Source organism: Sorex fumeus, unplaced genomic scaffold, assembly GCF_029834395.1.
Source record: "Sorex fumeus unplaced genomic scaffold, SorFum_2.1 ptg000100l, whole genome shotgun sequence".
NCBI lineage: Eukaryota > Metazoa > Chordata > Mammalia > Eulipotyphla > Soricidae > Sorex > Sorex fumeus.
This window is the reverse complement of record NW_026606157.1, coordinates 6,107,872-6,126,661: the sequence shown is the minus strand read 5'-3', so window position 1 is coordinate 6,126,661 and position 18,790 is coordinate 6,107,872. Positions and strand designations below refer to the sequence as shown.

Sequence of the window (18,790 nt, the reverse complement as noted above, 5' to 3'; positions counted from 1 at the left end):
GAATAGAACTGGACATAATCCCTGAGCACTGTTGCATTGGCCCCGACACTAAACCAACAACAGCAACAACAACAACAAAGCAAAATAAGCTTCAGTTTTGGCAGAAAAAATTGTTCTCGTCGCCAGATAAGATAAAATCTTCACCAGGGGTTAGAAAACTTTTGTAGAGTTCAAGTCATCTCTTTGTTTCGCATGTAAGACCGTGTACTGCTCTCCACAAACATATAGCTGTCACATAGCTCTATTGCATTTGGAAATACATAGATCCGCTCTTCAAAGTTTTGTCTTGAGCTTCTCATCTTAACCGGCCATTGTAGAATTCCTTCTGAGATCATAGAATTATTTGTTATTTTTTACTTAGGCTATTTCCATGATTAAAATTCCACGTCTCCCCAGGTTTCCGTGAATGAGCAGTGGTGCCCCAGAAAGTGTTTCCCTTCTTCAGACTCCAGGGAAGTCTTGGAACGCAAAGAACTTGAAGAGGGAGACTAGCCAAACAGATTTTTGAGCCTTGGTAGGCTTTCTGGAGCAGACTTCTAGCACAAACACAAATCAAAGCCTGTGTATTCTTAAAAGCAGCATTTCATGTAAGTCTTGGGATCTCACTTTGGTTTCTGTTTGTTTTGGCGAAAGAAACGGAAAGCTCTCTCTCTCTTTATTTAGTCATTATTTCATAAGGGAATCATAACAAGTTATTCTAATATCTTTAATATCACTAATGAGTAACTTAGTTTAGTATAAAAGAGTAGCTAAAGTTATTTGCTATAACCTTGTCAATGGAAAATTAAGGAGAGAATTCCAGGTATTTTTTTTTTTTTTGTAATGGAATGGATTCTGATGCTGTTACTCAGATTCAGTTTTTTTTCTTTAAAAGATTGGCAAATATTGAATTTGTCAGTGATTTACTCAATTTCTGTCTTCTCAAAAGGAGAGAATTAAGAAATATCAAGATTTAAAACACAAAACCTTGGGATACTATGAAGAGCAACATGGGAGAAACCGACAAAAGAATTGAAACCTATAGTATAAGATGTCTTTCCAAGTTAAAGGTATGCAAGTTTTAATGTATAGATATTTGTGTATATATTTAACTTAGATCTTGAAAAGTTAGTTATCCAGTATAAATTTCTTGTACTAATATATCACTCATTTCTTGTCTCAGTGAAACATTTTGTGAGGAGGCTTATCAAGTAGGATTATCGATTTGGGCAATTCAATCAGAAATGGTTTTGAGGAATGAAATAAATCAAAACAGATTCTGGTAACTTTTCAGGCACACATCATATTACAAAATAGTTTCTTTTTCTGAGACGATTTCATGCTCACCTTTCTGGGACATCTAAGAGGAATGACGGTGTCTCTCTGGGAAGAAAGTTTAATGAACAAGTGTTTTGTTAATCTGTATGCAAGTGTTATTTCACAATGACCCAGTAAAACGTTTGCTTCAAAACCTGGCAAAATAACAATCATTCTCTGTAAAAAAAATGCCCGTTTTACTGGCTGTTTCTGATATTTCTGACTACTTGAGAGCAGATTCCTTTTTGGTATGGCTACAAAGGAATTCTCTCTTTAAACAAAATTTGATTTGCTTTAAACCCAAGACCTGAAAATTAGCCTTGATTTTGTAACAAGTACCTGAGTTTCCAAACTATGAAGCTGCCACCAATTTTCTCCTTATCAATCATTTTTCTTGCCTCAATGGACAGATAGGGAAAATATACACATGTACACGAAAGTGGAGAATTATGAAATAACTTGAGAAAAACTTTGTCTGAAAAGCCATGCTAATTAGCAGGGAGTGAGGTGTTCCTTTATGGACACTTCAGTTCTCCTGTGCTCCTAAAACTAGGTTGGTAAATTAAGAATGAAAAAACAGGCTCCCGGGTTTACATCTGAGTTCACTTGCTTTTATTCTCTGTGACTCTGAACAGCTGCTTACTCTCTGAGCTACGGTTCTCAAATATGACAAGGGTAATAGCAATTGTCCTTTTTCACAGAGTCCTCTTATTTATTTATTCATTTGTCAAACCTGGTGATGCACAGGAGTTACTCCTGACTCTGCACTCAGAAATTACTCCTGGTGGTGCTCAGGGGACCATATAGGATGCTGGGAATCAAACTCGGGTTGGCCGCATGCAAGGCAAACGCTCTACCCGCTGTGCTATAGCTCCAGCCCTCGTCCTTCTCTTTTGATATACTTAGCAATATTAGCACTCAATGGTTGTTATTTTATATTAATAATAGTAATTGTACCCCAAATCAAGCCAGGTATTATCTATAAGCAATTGGTCTTGCATTTCTGATTACTTTGGCACGTACAATATTTGATATTTTATATGAATGTGACAGCAAATTGTCGCAAGTACATGTTTATCGAGTAAATTGAGAGGCAATTGGTTAATAAGCAAAATTTTTCACTTCTCTGAGGTTAAAGATATATGTTCATTAAACAAATTTCTATACAAAGTCTCCAGGGAATTTAGCCTCCACATGTTTTCCTCCCACTCTGGAATATCGTTGTTAAAGCCTGACTTTGTAAATATAGAGATAATTTTGCATTAGACATGAGTCAGAATAGGCACTAGTTGTGCCTATTTCATAGTTTTTTCCACACAATTTTCTACTCATATTTCACCAAAGAAGACACACGGATAGCTCTTGGCTTAGATATATTTGGTACTTTACATATTGGCTTATTCTCAGATTATTTTCTACCTGGATCACTTCTTCAAGATGCTTTCATATACTCACGATAACATGACTTTTATAAAATTGTAGCAGGTACTCATTCTTCATGGGACACTTACAGGATACCAAAGAAGAGAAAGTCAGTAGTACATGACACTGGTCTTTGAATTTCTCTCAGTATATCTCAGTGAGGGATGAGTGAGAGGCACACAGACCCTCAGGAAAAGGGCATAGTGATCAGAGCTTAGTTGAGGCAAGCATATAGCAGGGTGAGAAGGTGAGTGAGTGGGCAAAGCTACCAGGGGCAGAGAGTCAAGAGTCCACAATAGAAATGATGATGAAGTTGGATTTTTAAAAATCGAGTGCATATTATATGCACAAGGTGAAAAACGACCCTGCAGGTGGAGGACTCTCCTGTGAATGGCACTGATGTGTGAGATGACATTGTGAATCAAAGGAATTGGACACAGTACAGAATATCTGTGGGAAGGTAATGGGAGATACGGTTAAGCTATGTATATGGTTTCATCATCTAAAAGCAGAGAAAATTGTTTATAGAAAGTCACTAAAATATTTTGAGGAGTGAAACTAACTATGCATTTTATTAATTAGTTTGACACGTATTTTTCTAAGCTCCAAAGTAGAGTGGTAGCACATGAAAGGGATTTTGAAGGTCAATAAGATGAGAAGAGACCGAAAATGTTCTAACTTGTCAAAGATAAACTATGCAGTGGAGAGATTTCAGGCAGCGGGTGGTAGTTAAAACCATGAGAATGACAACGTTTCTGGGGAGAAGGCAGTTATAGGAAAACCAGTAGAGTATGCATGACAAAAGTAAGGCAAAGAAGACTACACAGAAAGTCTAGCAGATAGGTAGATATATTGGTATGTATGGACGGTGGGAAGAGAATTTCAGGAAGAAAGGAGAGATGAGTGGTTTCAAATGACTCAGAGACGTGTAAACCAAGAAGTATTTCTGGAATTTGGAAATCAGGTAGTTATTTATGTTCAATCACAAAATAACTATAAGAAAATTTAGACCTTTGTAGACTGGAGGGTGCTTGGAAGGCTGAGCGGTGCAGACAATAATCTAGACTGTTCTTACAAACATCTTAGTGTAAATTGAGTAGCTACTTTAGGGAAAAGGAAGAGATATCTACTTGTAAGACAGAAATACCTTGGGAATATTTAGAAGTTAGCGGGATAGAGGAATTAAAGAGTATGAGGTTGAAAATGGAAATGAGGTGCAATTATTTAATGGGAAAGAACGGAGAGTTTTGCTACCTGGGAGAAGGTATTCCTCCCCTTTCGTGATGAGAGAGAAGTCAGAGGGGTGAGGAGAGAGGTGAGTTTGAAGGTGAAGTTTCTGACATCATCGGTTGGTCATGAAGAGTATGTGGTTGGCACTGAGAAAAAGAAAAGGCCATCAGAAATCTTGAGGGGGATCAAGACTTACCATATAAATTGTGCTTAATGATCAGGTGTATGGAATTTTCAGAGGTGAAGATTTTAATTTTCTTTTACAACTAGAGACTACAATGAATGGTGTACTAGGATGGAAGTGTCATAAGAAATATCTTTAGGGGTCATGAGATGGGATAGGGTTGGAGACTCCCATCCAGACTGACACTTTTATTTATTTATTTATAACTTTTTAAAAGCAATAATGAATCTACCTAACTATACTATTATTCAGTATACAATTACAGTTTTTCTAATCTCTTTTTGAAGGCATTTATAAAAGTATATTTGTCCAATTAATAAAAACTATCAAAATTTTACCTTTTTTATTTTTCAGTAAAAATGTATTAGCTCCTCCTGACTGCAACAGTTCTAAATGTTAAGTTGTCCTTGATTGCTGTGGATCATATTAGCCTGCTCTTTCTGTGGAACTATATTATTAAACAGGAAATGTGACTTAATATGTAGAAATATATTTGTTTAGCTTAGAAAATATCAGCTCATCTTAGAAACATTTTTGTAAGTTTGCAATCAAGCTGTTGTTTTAAATAAATTAACAGAGAGTCAGGACATCTATCTCTTGTCACTTTTTTTTGTTTATTTGCTGTTTGGGGGCCATGGTGGTGACTAGGGCTAATGTCTGACTCTGAGCTCAGAGATAACTCCTGGAGGGCTTAGGGATTCTATAGGGTGCTGGGGATTGAACATGGGTCAGGTACATACAAAGCAAGTCACCTACCCATTTTACTTTCTTCCCGGTCTCTACTGTTATATAATTTGATTACTAATCAAAGACTACAGGCAAATTTGATAGATAAGTGTCTTTTTGTAACACTGAATCCCTTTTATTCATTGTGTAGTCTTTTGTATGACAGAATTGTAGCGCCAAAGGTCTATGTAAATACCTTGATCTTATTTAGGATAACTTTTAAAAATTTATGTACAAGATGTGTGTATAAAACAATGGTGCCTCAACTTCCTATAAAATTCAGTACTCTAGTTATGTAGTTCCAAGTGAAATTTTTAACCAGAGCATAGCCTTAATACCTGAAGAACAAAATAAATTAAAATTTTCCTACTTATTCAAAATTTACTTAAATTGGGTGGGGGTATGGTGCTGCCAGAAGGTCAATCTATACCTGTGAGGCGAGTGCATCAGCATCCTGATGGTGCTTTCAGACTTCCAGATACCCCAAAATTGCCTTTGGCCAGACCCCAAAAACTTGGGGAAAAGTGTACCAAGAAAGTAAACGGCCAAAAGTTAGGTATGTGGGAGACACACCCACAAACCACCTCGGGCTCAGCTATATAATTGGAGGCATGCCTCTCTGGTTCCTGATCAAACTGCTTAATGGCCATGATCCCAGAGACTCAGAAACAAATCTTAAAACCCAGAGGCTTTTGGCAGAAATGCGTCCGGACCAAGCAGTAGGTTACTATGGCCGGGCCACCCCAGGGGGGAAAGGGTGCTGTTCCTCCGCCTGCTCCCCCTTGACGGTTTGGTGGCCGCCATCCGCCAGAAGCCATTGGACAGTCAGGTTTTGGCCCGCAGTGATGAGACATGCAGGGCCTCATGGCATGGATGTGGAGCCGGCCCTTTTACCCCCACCCCGAGACCCCAAGTCGCCACCATCGAACGGCCTCTCTGGCTCCTGATCAAGCCATTTAATGGCCATGATCCCAGAGGCTCAGAAACAAGTCGCAGAACTCAGCAGCTTTTGGCAGAAATGCATCCAGTCCCTGCAGTAGGTTACTGGCACTGGGCCACCCCAGGTAGGAATAGGTTTTGTGCCTTGGCCTGTTCCCCCTGGCGGCCCAGTGGCCGCCATCCTCCAGAGGCCACTGGACAGTCAGGTTTGGGCCTTCAGTTGATGAGACACGTAGGGCCTCATGGGATGGGGGTGGAGCTGGCCCTTTCCTCCCTGTCCCAACGAGACCCCGAGTCGTTGCCCACAAATGGCCTCTCTGGCTCCTTATCAAGCTGCTTAACGGCCATGATCCAAGAGACTCAGGAACAAATCTCGGAACCCAGCAGGTTTTGGCAGAAATCTCACCAGATTTAATTGTTAAAATTTTGAAATTTCAAAATCGCATGGCCACTACTGCAGCCACGCAACATCATATGTTATTCATAACCAGCAATAGAAAACAAATTGTCTATGGTTGCCTTTTCAGCAGATCTGAGTGTTGGGGTAAAATCCCAAATAATAATGGTGGGTCTGGTGTCAAAATATTGAATATATTCAAAGTAGAGAGAGAGTAATGTGGAAATCATCTGCCCCACAGGTAGGGGGAGGGTGTGCGATGGGGGTATACTGGGATTGTTGGTGGTGGAGAATGGGCACTGGTGAAGGTACAGGTGTTTCATTGTATGACTGAGACTTAAACCCGAAAGCTTTGTAACTGCTCTCATGGTGATTCAATAAATTACATTATAAAAAATGAAAAAAAGTAAGGTGGAGTTCATGCCCAATTCAATCAGCTAATCAGTGACTGAATAAATAGCAGTACTCCTACATAAAAAAATTTTTTTTAAAAAGTTACTTAAATTGGGGACAATTGTGGTAGAAGATATTTGGTAAGAGTCAAATATGAAATTTTAAAATTATAATTTCTCATGTTTTCTTGTATTATTTTCTCTTAGATGTTTCTGTTGGCGATAACATGTGCTTATGTATCCAAAACTCTATCCGGATCTTATATGAATTCCATGCTCACACAAATAGAGAGACAATTCAATATCCCAACATCTCTCGTTGGATTTATTAATGGGAGCTTTGAGATTGGTAATCAATTACTTTGACATTATTTCTTTTTATATTTTATCTATGGCTCATGTCTAAATTTTATTCTCTTTATTTGCTGGGTTAGATCATGCATTCTGATTGAGTATATGTCATGGAAAATAGATTGATAGCCTATATAACTTTTCTTGTTTATTTTTGTTTTGGGTCACACCTGGCTGTGCTTAGGGCTTACTTCTGGCTCTGTGCTGAAGCATCACTCCTGGTGGGCTTGGGGGATCACATATGGTTTTGGGAATTGAACCCTGATTACCCACATGCAAGAGAAGCACCTTCCTGTCTGTACTATCTCTCCAACAGCAGCCTAGTTAAATTTTAGATTATGCTCAGAATGAGTTTATTAAAAAAATATTCTTTTGGGTACACCCCTACATATTGCATACACACATCTATTTATGTATTTGTTGGAGAGATATATTTGTGTATATGTATTTGTCAGCAGAGAGAGTTTGAAACATACCCGGTGGTGCTCAGGAACTACTACTGGCTTAATGCTCAGAACTTATTCCATATGTGCTTGGGGGATCATGCACACCAGGGATTGTTACTTGGAGCTCCTGTATACAAAGTTGATCAGTACTTAGATCCATATCCATGGCCAAGAGGTATTTGTATCTAACCTACTGTTAGATAACCAAAGCCTTTATCTTGAAATCATGGAAAACAAAACATCAAGTCATCTAAAGAAAAAAGCAAATATATTTCTCCTACTGCTTTTGAGAGGATGAGAATTTTTCTTCTGAATGCAGAGGAAAGATGAATTGCTTTCACATTTCCCTACATTTATTTCAGAAACAGCATGCCAGGAGAAAACCAAGTATATTCTTAGATTGTGATTTTTGCGAATGATGGGAAAGATATGGAACAGAAAGTAAGGAGAAGAGAGCAGAATATTACTGTATAAAATATGCTTTCCACTTCCTTAGGATTTTATTATGACTTCTCTTTCCTGCAATGTTGCAGCTGATTTAACATATTTAATCAATATATAAAAGGGGAATCAGGATATTGAAGAAACAAAGCTGAAATGGGTGATGCCTGTACTCCATTTCCCAGTGTCCAATTCCCTCAGTCCTTTCTAGATAACATCTGTGGGCTAGACATCAGGCACAGAGTTTAAAATAATTCCTTATGTGTTTCCAGAGTAGGTATACAGACTATTCAAGGGAGATAGGCTCTTGAAGAATGAAGAAGTTTTCCAAGTGAAGATAGGGAATCACGACAAGGTGATTGTAGAAGCGTAAGAGTGAGGCAATGTCTACACTTGTTTGGTGGGGAGCAGCATTTAGCCAAATATTTTTGACCTGACCACAGGCTTCCAATGCAAATCAGTAGGGTATAAACCCAGAGAGAAGGTAAGGAAGAGTCACTAAGGTATTTGCAGGGTTATATATATTTCTGTGCTAAGGATCCTATGATTTCAGAATAATATTTTTGATTGCATCAATTAAAAAACACAAAGGCACAAAAAGTCAATTATAATGAAATAAAATTGCCAAAATATTGATGCGTCATGTATAGTAATAGTATACTATAGCATAGCATACTATAAATAGTATACTATTACTATATAGTAATTACTATTAGTATAATTGGTATTAGTATAATTATTATTACTATATAGTAATTACTATTACTATACTATTACTATATACTATAATATCCTATAGTATACTATAGTGTATAGTATATACTATAGTATATAGTATACTATTAAATACTACTAAAAGAACTAAACTGTATGCTATAGTAATATTTATTTGTACTTTTCCCCTCAATTTATAATCATATCTGTATTACCTTCCAAGTTATGATTAGTATCAGTGATATTTTGGGGTATGTGTAACAAATCTATATCATTTTTGCTGGTGATAATATCAGACAAAATCATAGTTACATAAATACTACTGTGGTTTAGACCTAATTTCATTATAAAGGAAAATACTAATATTTAGTAATAAAAAAAAGTAAAGCTGTGATTTTTTTAATTCTCACTCAACTCATTCCCTGATTTCCATCTTTGTAGCTTGCAGGTCCAGAACTGTTTGAAGGGAAGGTCAGTGTGCTTCATAGGATGGTCATGCTTCTAGCTGTAGTGGCCAAGCAGACCTGGGCAGAGATGTCAAAAAGTCAAAGCACAAATACAGTGAAGGGCTCTCAGGGTCTAAGCCAGGATCACACTGGCAGGAACAGAGACAAGGTGGTGACCTAAGTCATATTTAGGAGTCAAATTCTAGAGAATTCTAGTGGAAGAAGAGATGTGGCAGACGTGGAAAGAGGGTGTACCCAGGTTCATGAGGAAAGGTGGGCAGTGGAGCCCTTAGGAATTCTGGGGTGTGTTAGAGGCAAGGAAGTAAGATTTTGCTTGTGCTTGTGGGGATAGTGATGAGTTCTGCTTTGGCAAATCATTTATGATAGCTCCAGTTAGACTTGAAGGTAGCAATGTCCACACTGTTGTTGCTTGAATCTCAAACACTGGGGAATTTTTGTCATTGAACTATTGATCAATAGTGAATCAATAGTTACTGATCAATAGTTGCTGATCCAAATCAATAGCTGATCAATAGTTGCTGATCCAAATCAGAGAAGAGAGCCAGAGAAGTAGTACAGCAGCTAAGGTGCATAACTTGCATGCAGTCAACCCCAGTTGGATCCTGGGTACTACATGACTTCCTAAGTACTGCTGGGTCCAGCCTTGGAGACCCATGAGCATCTCCAGGGTCGCCTGGGTAATCCCCATTACTGTGGAAACACATACTCAGATTCTCCAGACCTGACCTCTCAGGTCTGCTTGGGAGAAATAAAGGACAAGGCTTAAGAACTTATCCATATGTGTGACTCAACTCTTTCCTTCAATACTCCTTAAGAGCATGCCCATTAGAATAGAGAATCTGGAATTATTTTATTTATCCTAAGACTTTTGTTTGTTTGTTTATTTTCTGGGCTACACCTGCCAATGCTCAGGGCTTATTCCTGGCTTTGCACCCAGAGATCATTCCTGAAAGTGTTTGAGGAACAATATGTGGTTCTGGGGATTGAACCTGGGTTAGCTGCATGCAAGGCAAGCACCCCACCCACAGTGTTAATGCATCAGCCCCTATCCTGATAATTTTTCCTAAAAAGTGAGGTACATTTTTCATTGTGTTTTTTTCAATCCCTTAAATCTTGACCAACTTGTTAGACCCAGTTGGAAAAGTGGGAATCTGCTATCTTTTACTTGTTAATAAAAAATAGATCTTTGACCAATTTAAGGCCACCATATTTGAGTCATGGGAGATAAATACCTGTCTAAATTTTATATATGATTCTCTTCAAGCATAGGAAAACATTACAGTGCTCTTCAGAGAAAGCATGAAGGACAAGCCAGAATTTACATCTAGGACAGTACACACTTTTCATTCTAGTTCTTTGTTTTTTTATGTTTTGTTTTTGTTGCTGTTGGTTCGGTTTCTTGATTTGGGGTCACATCTAGCATTACTCAGAAACTACTCCAGGTACAGTGCTCAGGGGACCCGATGGTGCTGGAGGTCAGACCCAGGGCCTTGTGCATATAAAGCAAGTGGTCTACCACTGAGCCACATCGCTGGCAGGCTTCCTATTTCTTAAAGCTAGATAATCACAAATAAAGCAATTAAAATCTCTCAGTGCCTTTCTTAACCTTCCTTTACCTGGCTTTCTTTCCCGTTCCCCCATAAATGTTTCTATTCTTTCTCAAGCTGTTGGTGAAACTAGTTGCATTGTGAATCTGTGCTCTCCTTTAGGGTAGGTAAGAATTTTATAATTTCATGCATTCCTAGCACCAATCTCAGTACTTGAAATAATTACTATACAAAAAAATGCTTGAGAGTCCTCTGTGTGGCTGTGAATTTAAGATGTATTAATACTTAGTGAAATATGTGATTTTTTCCATTTCAATTTTTTCCTAGGAAATCTTTTGTTGATTATATTTGTGAGTTATTTTGGAACAAAACTGCATAGACCCATAATGATTGGTGTCGGATGTCTAGTTATGGGTCTGGGATGTTTCTTACAATCACTGCCTCATTTTCTCATGAAACGGTAAGTAATATCATCTTTGATAATTTTGTAGGCTTGTCATTAGGTGGAGAAAAGAAAGATTGTCCCTTTTGGGGGGAACAATGATTCCAAATAATAGACAACATTGTCCTTGGAATCAGGAGGCTAGTGCTGTAAGTGCCCTTGGCTATCTAACTTCTGTTTACAAAGTCATATTTTGTCAACAAATCAAGTGCAAACTTGGACATTTCTCTTGGAATCCAGTCTGATAGAATTGAGAATTTTAGGACCTGGAAAAATGTGGGCATGTGTCTTTCTCAGGACTCATGAGCACTTCTCATTATGTTGAGGTTCTGTTTAATTGTAGACCATTAAGATATAGGCCAACATGAAGTTTGGTTTTTGTTTCCATTTTTATAAAGTATTACGCATATAAAATTGGAGAAATAGAATTGTATCACAAGGCTCACATTGCAAGCTATTCGTTGCTTGTTTCCTTATGTTCATATTTTCAGAAGTGACCATTTCAATTCTTTCAGCTCTTTCTTCCCCTATTGGCTTTCATATTTCTAAGTTAAGGTTTATCCTTTCAGTTTTTGATAATCCAGTGTTCTGCAAAAAATATTGACTTTTAATATTAGATTTTATTTACTATTTTGTGTATGTGACTATGTAAATATATTCAACTCCTGAACGATGCTGTATTATTATTATTACTTTCTTATATCAATTTTATTGAGAATTGATAATTGGTACATTTTAATTTTATTTCTTCTTTTGTTTTGTTTTTGAAATGATTCCTTTTTAAGTGTCATGAATGCATCACCAAGCACTCCACAGCAATGTCTTCTCAATACACTCACACATATTTGTGGGTTGCAATTTTGTCTGTCTCTGTTAACTTTGGGTCTAGTTAAGCCCACAGAATTGGTGTTACTTTGAAACTTTCACCTCACCATGATCCTGGACTGGGCTTTGCCTCTTTATTTCATTCAATATTTCCTGTGTATTGTATCTTCTAGTTTCTTTTAACTCTCATTTAAAAAAAAAGCAATTTGATTAGATTCTAAGAAAGTGTGTAAGAAAGTGAAAAATTTATTTTCCAGTTGTACTGAGTAATAATTGACAATAATTAGTAATATTAATATGTCATAATTGCATAAGTTTAAGACATCAAACATGATGATTTGATTGATAGGTACTGTGAATGACCTTCACAATTATGACCCTAAAACGAAACCCACCAATCATGCATACAATAAAAGAAAAGAAAAAGGAGAAAGAAAAGCATTTTCTTATGATACAAAATCTTAAGGATTTATTTGGAACATCTTTTATTTTTATTACATATTACACAGCAGAGTTAGCTATACCCAGCCTGTTATCAATCACATTCTAGGAAACATAACTTATTAATCTCATAACTTATCTTCTTAGTCAGTACCTTTGATGACTTCCTTCTAATTCTATCTTCTTTCTTCAATCTTTTAAGCACGAGTGGGATCACTTGTTCTGCATTTTAAAAAAAATCCTGATTTTCTTAAAAGAATCCACATATAAGAGAGCATTTGTTGTATTTGGCTTGGCACAGTATCTTCAAGGCTTACCTATATTGTCACAAGTGGAATAGGTATTTATTTTTTAATCTTCTAAGTTATGATAATATCTTTTAAAAACTTGTAGTTGAGGTGTTACATGTAACACTATGTTCCTAATGGTGTTGATGTTTGTGTGTTAGTTGTACCAAGTTCCTCTTCCGCCACTACTGCCACAGTGCCCAAGACCTGCCGCATTGTCCTGGAGTTACTTCTTGTTCTCCTCTTCCTGCTTTCACCCCAGTCTTACTGGCTTAGTAACCTCAGGGATTTTGGTTGATTGTTTGTTTTTGTGGAAAGAGTGGAGTGTTTTAAACAATAACTGGTAGACCCCAATTGCTTGGGGACTTCTCTTGCTTCTGTGCTTGGGGATTCAACCCACTGCTGCTTGTGGGATCTTGTAGCAGGGATGGAACCAGGATCTGCCTCATTGGTAACCTCGGTTCTGCAGTCAAAGTTCATTGCTTTGTTGGCATTGAAAACCATCCACTTCTTGACTTTATTCCTTTCTATGCAGCATTTGAATGAAAGTATCCAGTCTGTTTTTCTCCTCCTGACTTATGTGAACATGACAGTTCATGTAAGTCACCTCTAGTTCTATTCATCTTTTCTTATAGCTGAATAGTCTATTGTGTATATAGACTACAACTTCTTTATCCACTAATGTGCCACTGGGCACTTGGGTTGTTTCTGTTGCTTGGCTATTATTAATAGTTCTGCAATAAATACAGGCATATTTATAATTTTGCATTCTGGAAATAGATACCAAAAGTGGAATTTCTGGGTCATAGGGGAGTTTTCTTTTTTCTTTTTAATTTTTTTTAGATGTCTTTACACTGTTTTTTTCATAGGGGCTGAACCAGTGGACATTTCCACCAACAGTGAAAATTTGTTTGAATTAAAAATAATAGATATCTTTCAAAAGAAAAAAATAAACTTTTTGTTTGATGTAATCCCATTTTTGGCCTTTATTATCTTTGCCAATGGAGCTAATTCTTGAAGATACCTCTGAGGTCCATATCATGTAGTATTGTTCCTTTTTTTGGTGTATTTTATAGAAATTTTTGCCCAATATCAATATGTTTAATCCATTTAAAATTGAATTTTGTGTATGATATGGGATGGGGGTGCAACTTTTTAAAATGTGGTTATTCATATTTTCTAATGCCATTTGTTGATGATTCTGTTTATATTTAATGCACTCAACTCCTTTTTTTGGTTAATTAACTATTCATACCTCAGAGGTTTTATTTGCAGACTCTCAATTCTATTCCATTGGTCTGAGAGTCTGCCTTTATCCTAGTATCACATTGTTTTGATTTCTATTGCTTTAGAGTTTAAATTGAAGAAATGCAATGACACCCATCTTTTTATTTTAAAGTTCAGAATTGTTTCAGATACTTAGGGAATCTTATGGTTCCAAATAAATTTTATCAGTGTTTGTTTTATGTCCATTGGGATTTTGATGGGGTATCACTGAATCTGTATCATGTTTTGGTAGTATGGTCATTTTGATTATGCTAGCTATGACCATGGAAAAAAATTCCATTTCTTTTAGTTCTTTTCTATTTCTTTTAATAGTGACTTCAATTTTTTAAAGTATAAGTATTTTACATTCTGTGTTTAGTTGGGTCTTGGATATTTGATATTTTTGGACAATAAATGGGATTGTTATGTAGCTATCTTTTTGTTTTAATTTGTTACTTTTATATAGACATGAACTGATTTTTGAATGTTGATTTTGTAGTTTGCCTCTTTTATTATTTGTTAATTATTTCTCTCTTTTTTGGGCATTTGGGTCATACCCAGTGATGCTCAGGGGTTACACTTGGCTCTGCACTCAGGAATCACTCCTGGTGGTTTTCAGGGGACCAACCATATGAGATGCTGGGGATTGAACCCAGGTCAGCTGCATGCAAGGCAAGTGCCTTACCCACTATACTATTTCTTCAGTCCTGTATTTGTCAATTATTTCTGACAGGTATTTTTTATAATGGAATCTTTATGGTTTTCCATGTAAATTACCATGTCATACGCAAATAACAATAGAAACTTTTTTCCAGTTTGAAAGGCTCTCCTTCCTTCCTTCCTTCCTTCCTTCCTTCCTTCCTTCCTTCCTTCCTTCCTTCCTCACTCATTTATTCCTTCCTTTTTCTTATTTTTTTTAAATTTTGGGGCCACATCTGACTGTGCTTAGGGCTCACTCCTGGCTTTTCGCTCAAGAATTATTCTTGGTGCCTCACGGATTAGGGGCTAGGGATGAAACACAGTTGGCTGTGTAATGCTTTATCCTCTGTAATTCCCTCTGGTCCCTGATTCTATTTTCTTGTCTTCTTGCCATGGCTATGAAACCATTCTAATACTATGTTAAATAGTAGTGGAGAAAGTGGCATACTTGACTCAAATCTGATTTGAAAACTTTTAGTTTTTATTTTTTGGAGGGGTGGTGGGTCTGGCATACACCAATTGTACTCGGAAATTACTTCTGGTTCTGTGCACAGGAATCAATCTTGGTAGGTCCTGGGGGACTAGATGCGTTATTGGGGATAGAACACAGGTAGACTACATGCAAGGTAAGTGACTTACCTAATGTACTATTTATCCATCATATTAAGTATGAGGTTAGTTATTGGTTTGTTGTATACACTTGTTATTCTCTTGAGTATTTCCTTCTTTAAATTTTTAAAAGAAGTTTTAGCCACTGTGGTTTCCAATACTATTAATGGTTTGGATTCATATACAGAACATACCAGCACCATATCCTACACTAAAGTGTTCACTTCCATCCACCATTATTCCAATATCCCCTACTTCCTTTCTCCATCTTCACACTCCTGTGGTAAGGTTCCTACTGAAGACAAATCTTCAGTTTCTGTGACTCGAGGAAACTTGTAGGGCTAAGCTGTTTCCGTATTGGAGGGTCTCAGGGTAGCCGAGGGCTGCTGTGTCTTCAGGCAGGAAGGAGAGTTTCTAGAAGACCCCAGGGTTGTTAGTCAAACCAGCCTACCTGGTAAAATTCAACTATATAATGTTCTTTTAGAGGTCTGATGCTTGCTATTTCTTTGCTGGCAAAATGATGTATGTCTCTTCCAAACCTTTAAAGACCTACTCCTAATGTTTATCAGATTCTTTCTCACAGGAAAAGAAGTAGGAACCCTCCCCAACAGCTTGTGTTATGCAAACATATCCTGATACTGAAAGCAGACAAAGGCATCAGATAAAAAGAAAATGAAAATTATAGATCGATAGTTCTCAGTGGGAAGGGGGCAAGGCAAGTGTTATACCTGCTGTATTGCCTCTCCGGTACCTCCTTTATATTTTTGGGTGCCCATTGTAATTTCTCCCCTTTCATCCTGGATATTATTTATTAGTGTTCTCTTTCATTTTCACCTTGTGAATTTCTAGCTAAGGGTTTCACAATCTTGATTATCCTTCTGAGAAACTAGCTCCCAGTTTCATTGACCTTTTGTGTTGTTCGCTTGATTTCCGTACTATTGATTTCTGTTTTGATTTTTCCCTTCATTTGTTTTGGGTTTCACTTGTTCTTTCTCTAGCCTCCCAAGATGTTAGGTTAGACTATTTATTTGAGCTTTTTCCTGTTTCCCTTATGAAAGCCTGTATTGTTATGAACTTCCTTCTTTATACTGCTTTTATTGTGTCCCAGAGGTTCTGATAATGTGTCTTATTTTTTATTTGTTTCAGAGAATATTTTATTTCTTTTTTGATTTTATCTTCAGCGGTAAAAACATACTTTTTTCCCAACAGTATTTTTTAAATTTAATCTCCCAACTGTTTGAACTTTCCTTTAATGATGAGTTTCTATCTGCATGGGATTATATACTACAACTTTATCCATTTGTCCATCAAAGAATCCTATGGTTGTTTCTATGACTTGTCTATAATAATGTATTATAACATGAGATACCATCATCGTAGCAAGTTAGTGTTTATGTTTTCTTTGGACACTTTCCTGGAAGTGGAACTGCTAGATGACATGATAGTGGCAATCCTAATCCCTCTTACAGTGCTCGAAGATCCCCTTTCTCCATATCATAACAAGCATTTAAAAAAGTCTCTTGAGCTTTTATTTGTTTGTTTGTTTCTAGAGGGGGCACATCTAGAAGTGCTCGCGTTGGGGCAATGTGGTGCTGGGGATTGAACCCAGAGCTTCACATATGCAAAGCACGTGCATAACCACCTGAGTCACATTCCTGGCCTCTCTCATGTGTTTTTAAATGATGGCCCTTCCAACAGGCATGATAGAATACCTAATAGTGTTCTTATGTTCTTGCATTTTCTTAATGACTAATGATATTGAACATATTTTCTTCTGCCAGTTAACATTTACATGTCTTCTTTTAGAAGAATGTTTAAGTCCTTTGTCCATTTTTTCCCCATTTATTTATAAACTTATTTAGTTTTGCTATTTGAGGTAACCTAGTTCCATGTGCTATTTTTTTCATTTTTTGCTGTTGAGTTGTATGAATCCTTTATACATTTTAGGTATCAGTTCCATATCAGATATGTGGTTTCCGACTTTATTTTCCATTTTATATGTTGTCTTTTCATTCCACTATTTATTTAGCTTTCCAGAATATTTTTATTTTTTAGTCTCATTTCTTTATATTTGCTTTTCTTGCTTGTGCTTTAGGCATCCTATCCAAAGTATTAACAACACCTATGTAAGGAACTTTCATTATTATTTTCTTCTAGAAGTATTATGATCTCAAGTCTTTCATTAAGTGTTTAGTCCATTTCAAGTTACTTTTTGGTGACTGGTATTAATAGAGGGGTTGAGTTTTATGCTTTTTTCTATGGTTTTAAAATCACTCCAGCATTATTATTTGAAGATGCTATCTTTGGTTTAAGATACTGAATATCTGGAAAATATTCCTATTATATTCCTGCACTTAATTGACAAGTTAGATGGTAAAAAATTTTGGTTGGAAATATTTTTCCTAGGAATATTAAAGATATTTCCTTTTTAGCTTTTACAGTTACTATTGAGAATCTTGTATTTGGGACCAGAGAGATGGTACAAAGGTTAAGGTGCTTGCAAGACATAGAACTGACCCTGGTTCAATCCTCAGTGTGATATGTGATTCTGTAAGCCCTGCCAGGAGTTATTCTTGAGCACAGAAATAGGAATGAGCCTTAGATACTTCGAGTTTGGGGCCAAGCATTCCCACTTCCTGCAAAAGAAAATATCTTGGGCCCTTCTAATCTCTTTGGCCAGTTTCTTTTCTCGGGGATTTTGGGATTTTCTTTCTAGTTCCATACTCTGAATTAAATAATAATTGTCTTGGTATAAATTTTATTTCTCCATTCTGTGAGGCTTTTTTCCCTTTTTTTTTTTGCTTTTTGGGTCACATCCGGTGATGCACAGGGGTTACTCCTCGCTCTGCATTCAGGAATTACTCCTGGTGGTGCTCAGGGGACCATATGGGATACTGGGAATTGAACCTGGATTGGCCATGTGCAAGGCAAAAGTCCTACCTGCTGTGCTATTGCTCCAGCCCCTGTAAGGCATGTTCAGTTAGAACTTTTGGAAAAGTTGTTTGTATCTGACAATACCATAATTTGACAGTTGATTTTATAATACTCCCCTGCCCCATATTTCCTCTTTCTGGAACTTTTGTTACTTAAATTCCATGCACCCTAGATTAATTTTATATTTTGATTCCAATGCTAATTTCATTTTTGTTTTTTGTTTGGGGGTCACACCCAATGGTGTTCAGGACTTACTCATGGCTCTGTGCTCAGGGCTTACTCCTGGAAGTGCTCAGGGGACCACATATGGGGTTCTGGGGTCGAACCCATCTCAGTCACAAGTCAGGCAAATACCCTACTTACTGTACTATTTCTCTGGTCTCTAATTTCAAAATTTAATCTCTTTGTCTTCCTGTTATTTTATGCGAGATTCATTTTATCTTCCAAATATTTGTTTAGGTTTGTAACTTTTGCTATCATATTTTCAATTTTCAGTGACTCTTTTGTTCTTTGTCTCTTTTTAAGTCACAACTTGTTCTTCTTTCAAGAATGCAGTATCTTTTCCCAGCTATTTTTTTCATCTGTTCTCATTGACTCTGTGTCTTTCCACTGTATAGCTTTATAGTTTTATCTCTCTTTTTACTGTTGTAAGTTTCTTCCCTCATATACCTCGTATTTTGTGGATATCTAATCATATCTTTGGTCTAGTAAGTGGAAACTTTGCGAGCAACCAGG

At 36.9% G+C, this 18,790-nt stretch overlaps 1 protein-coding gene across 2 annotated transcripts in view; it reads left to right on the top strand.

Moving 5' to 3' along the window:
• Positions 1–396: 396 nt before the first annotated feature.
• SLCO1A2 (solute carrier organic anion transporter family member 1A2) overlaps positions 397–18,790 on the top strand; it is a 40,790-nt gene continuing 22,396 nt past the window's right edge. Inside the window, exons 1-4 of one of the 2 annotated variants that reach the window (XM_056134581.1) lie at positions 397–587; positions 929–1,049; positions 6,794–6,935; positions 10,880–11,012. In XM_056134581.1, coding sequence (XP_055990556.1) covers positions 978–1,049; positions 6,794–6,935; positions 10,880–11,012 — 347 coding nt within the window. In that variant the 5' untranslated portion in view covers positions 397–587; positions 929–977. Of the gene's footprint in view, positions 588–778; positions 803–928; positions 1,050–6,793; positions 6,936–10,879; positions 11,013–18,790 lie in introns of those variants that run through there. The other variant, XM_056134582.1, reaches the window with a different exon arrangement.